This window comes from Echinops telfairi, unplaced genomic scaffold, assembly GCF_000313985.2.
Source record: "Echinops telfairi isolate 266 unplaced genomic scaffold, ASM31398v2 ScPeMD7_7412;HRSCAF=8450, whole genome shotgun sequence".
NCBI lineage: Eukaryota > Metazoa > Chordata > Mammalia > Afrosoricida > Tenrecidae > Echinops > Echinops telfairi.
In genome coordinates, this window is record NW_022111312.1 from 6,768,034 (window position 1) to 6,780,921 (window position 12,888).

At 43.7% G+C, this 12,888-nt stretch overlaps 1 protein-coding gene and 1 pseudogene across 3 annotated transcripts in view; both read right to left on the reverse strand.

Annotated features, from left to right (window-relative positions):
• Nucleotides 1-12,852, reverse strand: part of SPRING1 (SREBF pathway regulator in golgi 1) — a 24,350-nt gene extending 11,498 nt beyond the window's left edge. For 2 of the 3 annotated variants that reach the window (XM_004709552.2, XM_045296827.1), the window contains exon 1: nucleotides 12,660-12,852. In XM_004709552.2, coding sequence (XP_004709609.1) covers nucleotides 12,660-12,770 — 111 coding nt within the window. In that variant the 5' untranslated portion in view covers nucleotides 12,771-12,852. The remainder of the gene's footprint in view (nucleotides 1-12,659) is intronic. The other variant, XM_030887457.2, reaches the window with a different exon arrangement.
• LOC105979234 lies at nucleotides 1,533-5,530 on the reverse strand (annotated as a pseudogene).
• Nucleotides 12,853-12,888: the final 36 nt, after the last annotated feature.

The window sequence follows — 12,888 nt, forward strand, 5'->3', positions numbered from 1 at the left end:
TGTCATTCTAACAGAGGAAGGGAATGCTACATGTTATTCTAACAGAGGAAGGGAATGCTGCATGTTATTCTAACAGAGGAAGGGAATGCTGCATGATTAAAGTCAAGCGATATGCGTGTGTCAGGGTTGTATCCTTTCACCATTTCATTTAATCTCTATGGTGAGCAAATAATAGGGAAAAACTGAACCATGTAAACAAGAACTTGGCATCAGGATTGAGGAAAGGCGCCTTAATTGCTGAAACATGCTGCTGACACAATCTTGCTTACTGAACTCGAAGATGACTTGAAATACTTTCTGATGAAGATCTACAGCCTTTAGCATGGATTATGTCTCAACATAAAGAAAACAAAAATCTTCACAGCTACTAGGCCATCAAGCAACATCATGATAAAAGAAAAAAGATGACATATGTCAAGAATTTCATTTTAGTTGAATATACCATGGAGAATGAAAAAAAATCTGTGATGGGAGAAATAGCCAGAACATCCCTTAGAAGTGAGAGTGTTAAGACTTTGTCTCATGCTTTGAACATATATCAGGAGGAACCAGCCCCTGGAAAAGGACATCAGGCTTGGTAAAGCAGAGGGTCTGAAAAAAAGTCAAGCCCCTCAACAAGATGGATTAACTCACTGGCCACAACAATGGGCTCAAATATCAACAATGATTGTAAGGATGGTACAAAACCAGGAAGTGTATCATCATGCCATACACAAGGTCACTATGAATGGAAATAGACTCAATGGCATCTAATAAAAACTGCTTCTTAGGCCTGACTACATGTTATATTACGTAGAGAGCTTTAAAAAATGCTGTTTCTTGAGCTCAGCTGCAAACTGAGAAGCCAGTTAAAACTAATGGGAACCAGTACTTTTTACAACACCCGGATGTTAATGCAGAGTTGGTTCCAGAGCCCTGGATGTTCATTGTCCGTTGTTGTTGTGATGTGCTGTCGAGTTGATTCTAATGCAGACACCATATGAGATAGAGTAGAAGTGCTCTTTAGGGTTTCTAAGACTGTAAATCTTTATAGAACCTTATCTCCAGATCTTCCCTTCCATAGAGTCACTGGTGAACCACTCTCTATTATAGTCAAGAGCTTTAGCTATTTCCTCACTAGGGCTCTTTTTGTCTTTTGTACAGTAAGTAAAATAATAATAATTGCACAAAATATTAGACATTACATTAGCTTAATGTGGTAAATTATTTGCTATAGCTCTTCTAACAATAGCCCTTGTTACACCCGTCAAATGATTGGGTAGGATCAGGCAACTAGGGTGTATAGCAATCTGATGTGGGAATTTGTCCATTTTTGCCATCCTGCAGAGCAGTGGTTCTCAACCTTCCTAAGGCCGCAAGCCATTAATACAGTTCCCATGTTTTGGTGACCCCTCAACCATAAAATTATTTTTGTTGCTACTTCATAACTGTAATTTTGCTACTGTTATAAATCAAGTGACCCCTGTGAAAGGGTTGTTTGACAACCCCCCAAAGGGGTCGTGACCCACAGGTTGAGAACCACTGCTGCAGAATATAAAATGTGCTATCTCAGAGATAAGAATAGGGGCATTTTAATGCTATCAAAATAGAAGAGCCAAGAGTGGTGCATGTTCTCAGATCCCCCCAATTCCTTTGCTCTGATCCTCCTCAATCCAGGAGCCAGAATCCAAAACAGCGCAGCACACTTTTGAGTTTATGAAGCAAGTAAAGCTAAGAGCCTTCAAGCAGGTCACTAGTTTATGGAGTATGGTGCATCCTGGCACTTAATCAGGGAAGCTAGATTTGCTGACCTACAGATAGAACTAAAGCTGGGCACCTTTAGGCTGATGTTTTTGGGGAAACAGAGTGGTGCCCTTTAGACACTCACTAGCAACAGTAAAAAAGCTTCTAACCCTTGCAGCAAGCAGGCAGAAGAAGGCCTGGCCAAGGACTGAAGAGATTTGCCTGTGGCCATGGCTAAGAAGAACTACTAATAAGACTAACTGTATCCTGAGCATTTCTGATCCGGAAATGGAGCCTGTTAACTCCCTCATAAGCCTCATGAGCATTGCCTTTAAGTTTTATTTTTGTTGTTGTTTTGTTTTGGTTTTTTTTGTGTGTGTGTGTATAAACTATTTATTAATAGACAAAGTTGATAGTCTTTATTTCTGCTTGGACACACCAACAGTTCGGCCACTGCGGCCAGTGGTCTTGGTGTGCTGGCCTCGAACTCGAAGGCCCCAGAAGTGGCGCAGCCCTCTGTGAGCGTGGATCTTTTTCAGTCGCTCCAGATCTTCACGGAGCTTGTTGTCCAGACCGTTGGCCAGGACCTGGCTGTATTTGCCATCCTTCACATCTTTCTGTCTATTCAAGAACCAGTCTGGAATCTTGTACTGCCGTGGATTCTGCATGATGGTGATCACGCGCTTAACCTCATCTTCGGTGAGCTCTCCTGCTCTCTTGGTGAGGTCGATGTCTGCTTTCCTCAACACCACATGAGCATATCTTCGCCCCACACCTTTAATGGCAGTGATGGCAAAGGCTATTTTCCGCCGCCCATCGATGTTAATGTTGAGGACTCACAAGATGTGCTGGAACTTCTCGGGGATTACTAGACATGGCGGCGGCAGGAGCGGCGGCGTGTAGGCCTCCAGTGGAAAAAAAAGCGCCTTTAAGTTTTATGTAGCCACTGCAATGGATTTTTAAGCCTAGAACAAAGTAAAGAGTATCTTATATCAGATTTGGTAAAGAAGGTTGGAAGGGGACTCAGCCTTGTGCTGATGTTAAGTTTAATTCTCCTTCCCTCTTGTGAAGTCAGTGGAAATCAGACATGGCCCCATGCCATCCTTCTACCAAATAATAAAAACATATATAGACAGGCTTGTAAGAGCATAAATAAAGTTACACGACAGACTACCAACATGAGATGGACACAGGTGATATTTAACATTAGCTTGGATTGTTTGCATTTTTAACTTAAAATAAAAATAACAAAGATTGTATCAAAATAGATTATTATTAAAAGGAAAATTTGAGTGAGAAGCCTAGGAAACTCTACTTTATTATACTTTGCTGAAAATCTAAAATTGTTCCAAAATAAAACTTTTAGAATATGAACATACATAACCAACTGTATTAGTCTGGGTACTTTGGAGAAACAAATCCACGGCGACTCACGTATAAGAGAGAGTTTTATGTAAAGAAAAGGTGCATCACGAAAACATCCCAACCCAATGCTGCCCAAGCCCACAAGTCCAACATTAACCCATTAACCCAACACCAGTCCACAAAGTCCTCCACCTCACAAAACAGAGGCAATGATGCCGACTGCAGGAGGAAAGCTGAGTCCATGAACGTGTAAGCATCTCAGCACTGGCAAGGGTCTCCACACGGCTGCTCCAGCACCCAGGGCTGCATCGGGATAGATCCATGCGGCTTCTCCTTGGGGATGTCTTGTAGGAAATCCATCTTGCAAGCTGAAGCAGGGAACTGCTAAGGCAGCTGCACCCGATGCAACCATCACAAAACAAGAGACCCGAGAACTAGAAAGGCGAGGCTTCACCACCCATTTATCCCTCCGCCTTTCAACCAGTACCACATGTGATTATTGGCCAGGCTGGCACAATTAACTAACTCACCAACATTAAAGACAGAGCATTACTCACAATTCCATCACATAAATAAAGCTCTATTTTTACATATTAATACCTTTGACCCCTGGCATTTACACTGCAAATTAGTATGCTCTACATTGAGCTCTTCTTGACACTAATTGGATAGTAAACCATTTTCAAGTATCTATATTGTCTTGATAATGACATTTTCAAGGCTATATAATAATCTCTCATGGCGATATGCCATAATTTAGTAAACAAATCCTCTAGGTCAACATCTAAGCCCAACTCTGAATTTTGTTATCAGAGGTAACACTGCAATATGTGGGACTCTTTGCCATTCCCTTAAACAATGTGTAGCAATATTACCTGAAGTGGTCAATGCTACATGAAGCCAAATAACTTCCACAAGATTTTATCGTTTCTAATATTGCCAGCATTATAATAGTACTATGTTTACGATTTACCATCACCTAACTACTCCTGGATTTTGTTTGTTCATTTGCTTCCTTCTAGATGGTTTTAATTTGTATTCTGTCTCCTCCCTTTGGTTTCTTTTAAAGGAAAGTACTGGATCTAGCAGGAGCAAGACAGGTTATCAAAAACAACATCTGTATTCTTCGGTTAGCACAAGAAGAGAAGCTAAGTGCAGAAGCCTAGGGAATAGGGAGCAAATCACTTCGGTACAGGCTGCATAACTACATGTAAATTCATACTCCTCTGCCCTACTGGGACCATATCAAGTAACAGCATAATCAAGCTATGTTCAGGTTAAACTGAGCTTCAAATGGTATGCTAGACAAATGAATAGCCTTAAAGACCATTAGAGGGCTGGTCAACATGAGTTAACTGGGTCTGTGATGAGGTTAAAATGTTCTTAATGTTATACTCAAATTACTATTATTCCCTTAAAGAAAAAAAAGAACTCACAATATACTGGAAGTAGCTCTTTCATGCAACTACATTCCTGATAAACAGAAAAGCAATTCTCCTAGCTCTTGAACTTGTTTTCAAACATGAATATTCAAGACCTTGCCAAAAGGCTGGGTGAGTAAGAGTGCCAAGATGTCACATAACCGGGATGAATTAGCACCAGTTTAGCTTCCCAAAGGCCCAGCCTTGCAGAGGGTGCTATGAAGGAACACTGAGAGAAGGCCTTCTGTGGAACTTTCCTAAATTTCTCCGTGGACCCTGCTAGGTTATCTCAATTTTCAGTTTCTTTGTTTTTTTCCCATACAAGATTCATTCAAGAGGTAGTCACTAAAGTTTTACAATGTACTAAGGATCCAACTTCCAGAGCAGTTGACAGAGGTATGTACATACTGTGGGGGGAGGTCAGATGCTTACAGACATCCTCCCTGAAGGCAGTTAGTCACCAGACTACAGGATAGGCCCCTCTCCCTGCTGTTCAAGGACAATGGACAGGCCCTGTAGGTGGAGTTCACACCCTACTGATAATGGTCTGTTGAGCCAGGAACAGGTCAAACTGGCTCTGTGACATCCAATGTTTAACTATCCTAAATCTAGGATCTGCCCATCTATACCCCCAATCCCTCCTCTTCATATTGAGTGTTATGTCCCTAGACCACCCACTCATTGCTGTATAACCTATAGTGCAACCCCTTCCTGTGACATCTTTACCTGTAATTAGTGGGTTTGCACGCCCCCAAAAGGTATATAGACCTGGGTTAGCAATAGAGAGCCCTCGCTCAGCTCCTCCTCTTCTCTCCCATCCTCGCTCCCTTGTTCCCTTGCCCTCCGTCCCTTCCCCCTCTTTCCACTTGGACCACCAAGCCACCAAGCGGGGCTGAGGTGAGCAATGCTGCCATGTAATGTGTCTGACTCCATTACTGTAATATCTTTATCTCTCATGCTCTTGATGACTTTAATATAATATTTATATATCACAACAGTGCAATTGTGCTTACTGAGCCCATGGTCAGTGGTGGGGGCTGACACCCTTACCTAATACTACATACATACATCATCAGTCAATCAGTCATATGGTTCTGGGGGAAGAGTGGGAACTAAAAGGAGTGAAAAAAATACCCGAGGACTGTTAGTAAATTGTGTAGAGCTACCCAACACCAAACCATTGAAATGATCCAAAGCAATCCTATACAGGGTTTCCAAGGCTGTGAATCTTTATGGATGCAGACAGGCTCATCTTTCTCCTGAAGAGCATCTGATAAGTTTGAACTACCAGCTTTGTGATCAGCAGTCCAATGCCTAGCCCACAATGCCATCAGGGTTTCATATGCAGGTCTACAGAAATGATTTTAATTATCTGTGACATAATTCCTCAGTTTAAAAATAGGTACATTAACATCGTTCTAATTTTAGGATTTATCCTGGAGATCAAGTGAGTGAATGTTTTTTATAAGGTATAAAGGATTTAAATAAAGGCACTATTGTCACTTAAAAATGTACAAAGAAGGAAAACGCGATAAAGGTCAGAGGGGATACTAAATGTCTAATACAACCACATAGTAGGTGATTTTAGTCGTTAAAAAAAGTATCCTTACGTAAACAAGCGGCCATCTAGCTCAGAAGCAACAAAGTGCACATGGAAGAACACATCAGCCTGTGTGATCACGAGGTGCTGAAGGGATCAGTTATCTGGCATCAAAGAACAAAAAATCACATCATTGTGTGCTCACCTCCATGATACGATAGCTGAAGACAAATGGGTACGCAAGCAAATGTCTCGAAGAAAGCTGATGGTGCTCGGCGATCAAAAGGTATAGCGTCTGGGGTCTTAAAGGCTCAAAGGTAAACAAGTGGCCATCTAGCTCAGAAGCAACAAAGCCCACATGGAAGAAGCACACCAGCCTGTGTGATCACGAGGTGTCGAAGGGATCAGGTATAAGGCATCATCAGAACAAAAAATCTTACCATAGTGAATGGGGGAGGGGGGTGCGGAGTGGAGACCCAAAGCCCATTTGTAGGTCACTGGAGATCCCCTTGCAGAGGGGTCTTGTGGAGGAGACGAGCCAGACAGGGTGTGATGTAGCAACGTTGAAAAATACAACTTTCCTCTAGTTCCTAAATGCTTCCCCCTCCCCCCCATCACGATCCGAATTCTACCTTGCAAGTCTGGCTAGACCAGAGGATGTACACTGGTACAGATAGGAACTGGAAACACAGGGAATCCAGGGCAGATGATTCCTTCAGGACCAGTGGTGTGAGTGGCAATACTGGGAGTGTAGAGGGTGAGTGGGTTGGAAAGAAGGAACCAATTACAAGGATCTATATGTGACCTCCACCCTGGGAGACGGACAACAGAAAAGTGGGTGAAGGGAGACATCAGACAGGGCAAGATATGACAAAATAATAATTTATAAATTATCAAGGGCTCATGAGGGAGGGGGAAGGGAGGGGAAAAATTAGGACCTGATGCTGGGGGCTTAAGTGGGGAGCAAATGTTTTGAGAATGATGAGGGCAATGAATGTACAAATGCGCTTTACACAATTGATGTACATATGTATGGATTGTGATAAGAGTTGTATGAGCCCCTAATAAACGATTAAAAAAAAAAAAAATAATAATAAGGTATCCTTACAATGAGGTTTTAATGATGGAGGAAAACTTGCAAGTTATGTGAACAAACAGTATATTTCAATTACATGAAGGGAAAAAAAATAGTGGTGTTGAGTAACAGGGAAAAACATGCCAAGATAAACAGTAGATACATCGGATTAGGAAGACTACAGGTAAGTATTCATCTCCTTTGTTCAGTGTAATGTTTTACAAGCTTTCAGGGGTTAAATAAAAAAACCTTGGTAATTAAGAAAAAAACAAACAAACAAAAACATTAGCAATCCTCTTATGATTTATTACACTTTGATTCAGATGAATTTTCATACTCAATTACTTTAAGGCTAAAGATATTACTCTTTTATCAAGGAGTTGAAAATTTAGAAACTGCACCACTTACACACAAGGATAAGGACATTTATTTATATGAGGACCTCTATGTTCCAATCTGATGCCAATATTTTTTTTGTTTTTATTAGCATTTTATTGGGGACTCACACAGCTTTTATCACAATCCATCCATCCATCCATTGTGTTAAGCACATTTGTACATTTGTTGCCATCATTCGTTTCAAAACATTTTATTTTTACTTGATCCCTTGGTATCGGCTCCTCATTTTCCCCCCTCCTTCCCCTACCCTTCCTCCATCACCCTCAGTAATTTATAAAAAATTGTTTTCATGTCTTACACTGACCTATGTCTTCCTTCACCTACTTTTCTATTGTCCAATCCCCTGGTAGGGAGTTATAAGTAGATCATTGTGATCAGTTCCCCTATCCTCCCCCCATCTTCCCCTTACCCTCCTGGTATTGGTACTCTATTGGTCCTGGGGGATTTATCTGTCCTAGACTCCCTGTGTTTCTAGCTCTTATCTGTACCAGTGTTTTTTGTTTTTTTTTTTAACCTCCCCACGTACAGTTAGGGCCATCTTGTCATTATATCGTACCATCCTGTTTTGTTCTAGTCACATCATAAATCACTATCTGAAGTAATTTTTCTTATTTACTAATGGCCTCCCCTATCTCCAAACAGAATATGGACTCACAGACCTGAGTCCCTATCTGCTTTGTTCCACACTCCATCGAGCAGGCCAGTATCTAGCTTGCAGTCAGTACTCACTAAACATCTGTTAAGTAAATGTATCCAAATCACCTGGCACCACTCACCAGTCCCAACTCACCCCCCCCCCATCACATCCCTAATTTCTCCAATGCTCCCATCTCTACAATTTAAAATTAGCCCCCAAAGCATTAATTAACATGAAAACTAAAGAAAAGATCTTCAAAGCAGCAGAGGATAATCAACGACTCTCTAGGCAGCATGCTGCCACATCTGCTCCATGAGCTCACTGTCTCACTGAAGCAGAGCTGAGGATCCTATCAAGTTGTCCATTGCTCCTTCTCAATTCATCATCAAAGACCTGGACATTTCGCACTACATCTCTGAGGAACTGGAGACAAAGCAGGGTGAAGCAAACTCACCTGGCATCACATACCTAGGGAGTACCAAATGAGAGCAGAACCAGAGTAGAGCTAGGGTGGTAAAGAAGACACTTGCAGAGCATACTGGGTCACAATGGGCTGCAGTTCTCAAAACTCGAAATCATAGAAGGCTTCCTGATTGACTAGAAACTCATGGAATCCTTGAGCCTAATAGCCCGTAAGTCACCTATCAGGTCCAGAAAGCATTCCCAAGGCTCAATTTTCAGTGAAACAATGAACAGGTCTATAAGGGGAACAACAACATTAGGAATGTATGCAACCATTAAAGATAAAATGGGCATCCTTTGCCCCAGGACAAAGTTCAGAAGGCCAGATTGCTGGGTGAGGAGGAGGAGGAATGATAACAAAACCCAGGATACAAGTGGATGAGTGATGTTATATTGTGGAGATTGCAATCAATGACATACGGCAAAATGTCTATGAATTGTTGAATGGAAAACTCATTTGCTCTGTAAACCTTCACTCATTTCATGCTAATTGTTTAAATAAATAAAATTTGGGCCCCAGGACTCCTACATTATTGAGGATTATGTGGGATACCATTAGTGCTGTTTACCATATTGTAAACCAAAACAAGCTTTTAAAATATGTATTTACCAATTCATTTGAAAATAACAAAAATATTTTAACTTTTTTATTGTGGGAAAAATTGATTTAAAAAATGTTGTGAGAATTATACATTTTTGCAAATCTCTTTAATGTCTAGCTTCATAAAAGATAAGCAGACTCTCATGTCTACTTCTATATTCAATTTGTTGCAAGGTATGGTTTAGAGTTGAAGCATATGAAGAAAATCCACCTCACATAGAGCTATATAGCAGGAAATGGGAGGACTATCTTAATAGACTATCCTGTATATTCTTTTTTCCCCCATGTATATTCTTCTTTGATATGACACAAAAACTTGACCAGTAGTAGATCGTAAAAGTTCACTGCAATGGTATAGACACTCAGGCCAAGTATGGCCATTCCTCAAAGTTAAACAAAAAGTTAAACACAGTTACAATTTTGGCCTAGCAATTCCACTCCTAGATCCAGATCCAAGAGAAATGAAAACATATGCCCACATGGTAACATACAAACACAAGTATTCAAGCTCATTATCCCTAACAGCTGAAAATGGAAACAATTCAAATAACCATCAGTTGATGAATGGATAAACAAAATGTGGTACATCAAGACAACGAACTATTTAAACATAAGAAATGAGCCATGGATAAACACTACAACAGGGGTGAACTCTGAAAATACTGTACAAAGTGAAAGAAGTCAGTCATAAAAGAACACATATATGACTTCACGTATAGGAAATATCCAGAATATCCAGAAATAGGAAATGGATTGGTGATTGCACAGAACTAAAGCAAACAAGGGGACACGGATGTGGTAAAGTCTTGAAGACAAAATGGAGGCTCCATGTCAACAAGTAGCAGATTGAAGGGAGTGGGCAGCTACACCAACCTGCTTAGAAGTAAAACGCCCAACTCACTTCCATGGAGTTGATCCTGACTCACAGCAACCGTACAGGGCAGGGGAGAACTGCTCACTAGGGTTTCCAAGGCTGGAACTCTTTACAGGAGTAGCAAGTCCTGTCTTTCTTCTGAGGCAAGCAACAAGGCCACTCCTAATTTAAAAGAGGGTGGCAGAGTTGATCCTACCACGTAACGGAAGGAGCATGACAGGGTTACCTGCGAATTATGCGGAAGGGAAAGCTGAAAACATTAAGGAGTACCTGGCTCAGTGGAGAGAACACACTCTAGGACTGGTGCTCAAGCTTCCTAATGCTGTGACTCTTTAGTACAGTTCCTCATGTTGTGCTGACCCCCCAGCCATAAAATAATTATTTTCGTTGCTACTTCATAACTTTAATTTTGCTACTTTTATGAATAGGGCGACCCCTGTGAAAGGGTCGTTCAATCCCCAAAGGGGTTGCAACCCACAGGTTGAAAACTGCTGCTCTAGAATCTGAAGATGCAGCCCAGACCTAGTTCCACACTGTTGCCAATCCTGAAATGTAGAGTCAAGTTGAATGTAACTCATGGAGATCCCGCGTGTGTTAGAAAAGAGCTGGTCTCCATAGGGTTTTCAGTGGCTGGTTCTGTTGGTTCTTCGGAAAGCAGATACAATATGCTAAGATATCACAGAAGTGTTTCTTATGCTTTGAGGGGAAATAGAACCCAGAAAAACCTTTAAAAACTAAAATGCATCCAGTTGTTTGAGAGAATTCACAATTACAGTCAACCTGCCCGTGTTACAGGTGTAAAACAAAAGGCACACTGCCATTAAAGAAAAAAGCAACCAGGTGTCCTGGTTGTGGGGAAAAGGTTGTAGGCAGATCTGAGTCACAAGAAGGAACATTAATAGGAGCTTGCCAAATTGAGAAGAAAGGAAAAGCTGTTCATTAGAAAGGTGAACACCCACTATTGGTTCAACCAATATTTGAGCACTCATTAAGTACCTGGCAGTATTCCGGGGGCTGGAGGGTCTATAAACAAGACACATAAAGTCCCTAGTCTCCAGAAGGGGGGAAAAAAGTCATTCTAAAAAAGGAGAGGGAAAACAGATCAACAAGTAAATGAACAAGAAGTATTCACTTAGTTTTTCCCACTACCAAATTAAATAACTAAATAAAGCAGGTTTGTGAGCAATGGAAACAAAGTAATGTGTGCCATTGGTACAGCTTGAGGCTGCAATGGTTAGCCTGCCATGAAACGACCCAAAGAGTCAACCACGCAGAAATCTTGGAATGCAGTCTGGGCTTTTATCTGAGTACAACAGGAAGAATTATGCTCGGGGGAGTGCTGTCATCTGATTCTTTATAAAAGCTTATCATCCCAGTTGCGCGGTAGAGAACAGGCTGTATGGAAGTCAAGCAAGGAAGCCAAAACCTGCCGGTAGGCCACTGCAGTGGTCCACACAAGAGAGGATGGTGGTGTAGCTGACAAGCACAGCTTGGACCCCACGCAGGAATGAACACATTCAGGATACACCAAGGAGACTGGGGAATGTCTGGGACCCAGAGGGTAAGATTAAAAGGCAGTATGAGGGGTTTCCAAAGGTTTAAAAAAGACAACCATGGCATTTTTCCAGGGATTCCACACACACACACACACACACACACACACACGCACACACGCACACGCCCCTCCCTAAGTTCCCTGGTAATCACGGCTTTGAACAAAACGGCGTGTCCAGCCAGTCGTGTCACTGTCACACACAGACAGGCCAGGGAAGGGAGAAACCAGGCGGCCCGCCGTGGCTGAGTTTGAGAGAAGTGCAACACAGTCACAAGGCGATGAGGTCGCCAGGAGGTGAGGGGACTGGAAGGCAGCGCTTTCTGGACGGGTCTGGGGCGGACGGCGAACCCGTGATGCCAGGCGCACGACTGGCATTTGGGCAGTGAAGCCCCGGGGACTTCGAGAAGCTCAGAGGGCTGAATCGGGGTGCCCTCAACACGCAAGAGGGCCACCTGAGCCAGGGCGACACGCGACGGCGCTGCACCAAAGTCACGGACACGCGGCAGTTCCGAGGGAGCTCCCGCAGACACACCCGGCCAGCCACGGGGCTCGCACACTCGGCCGGAAGCTCCGCTGGCCCCGGGCTGAGGTCGTTTCTTTCCCGAATTCTTTTGAAGGGTTCCTATCCCCACCCCACCCCCGCCATGCATTTTATTTACGATGGTGACCCTCGGGAGGGAAAGGGGGCGGGGCCGAGGCTGGGTGTAAGCATGCTTGGGGTGGGGACAGGTCCCCCAGGCACCGGGCCGTTCTCCCCGAAACTGCCCCCTAGAAGAAAACCTCGGGACACCGGGACTCCGCTGAACTAGGTCCGGGACCGGGGTGTCCCCGCGGGGTGTCAGCGCCCCAACGAGGGCTGAGGGTGGACGGGCAGCCCGGCTCCCGCACGTCCGCGCCCCGGGTCTGCTCCACGCCTCCTCGGCCCTCCGCGGAACCGGGCCAGGCCCCCCTCCCCCGCCACCTCTCCCGAGGCGAGGAGGCAACGGCGGGAAAGCGGTGGCCACTGACCTGCTTGAAGGTGCTGGTGAGGAAGTAGACGAGCGAGAGCCCGAAGACCAGGGCAAGCACCCATCTTTTCCTCAGCAGCCGGCGCCACACCATGGCCGCCAGGTTCACCATCCCGGCGCGAACGCGAGGCGCGGCAGCCGGGGCGTGAAGAGCAGCAGGCCCGGGGCCCGGGCGGCATGGCCCCTACGCGCCCGGCAGCTCCATGCCGTGAGGCGTGAGGCGTGAGGCG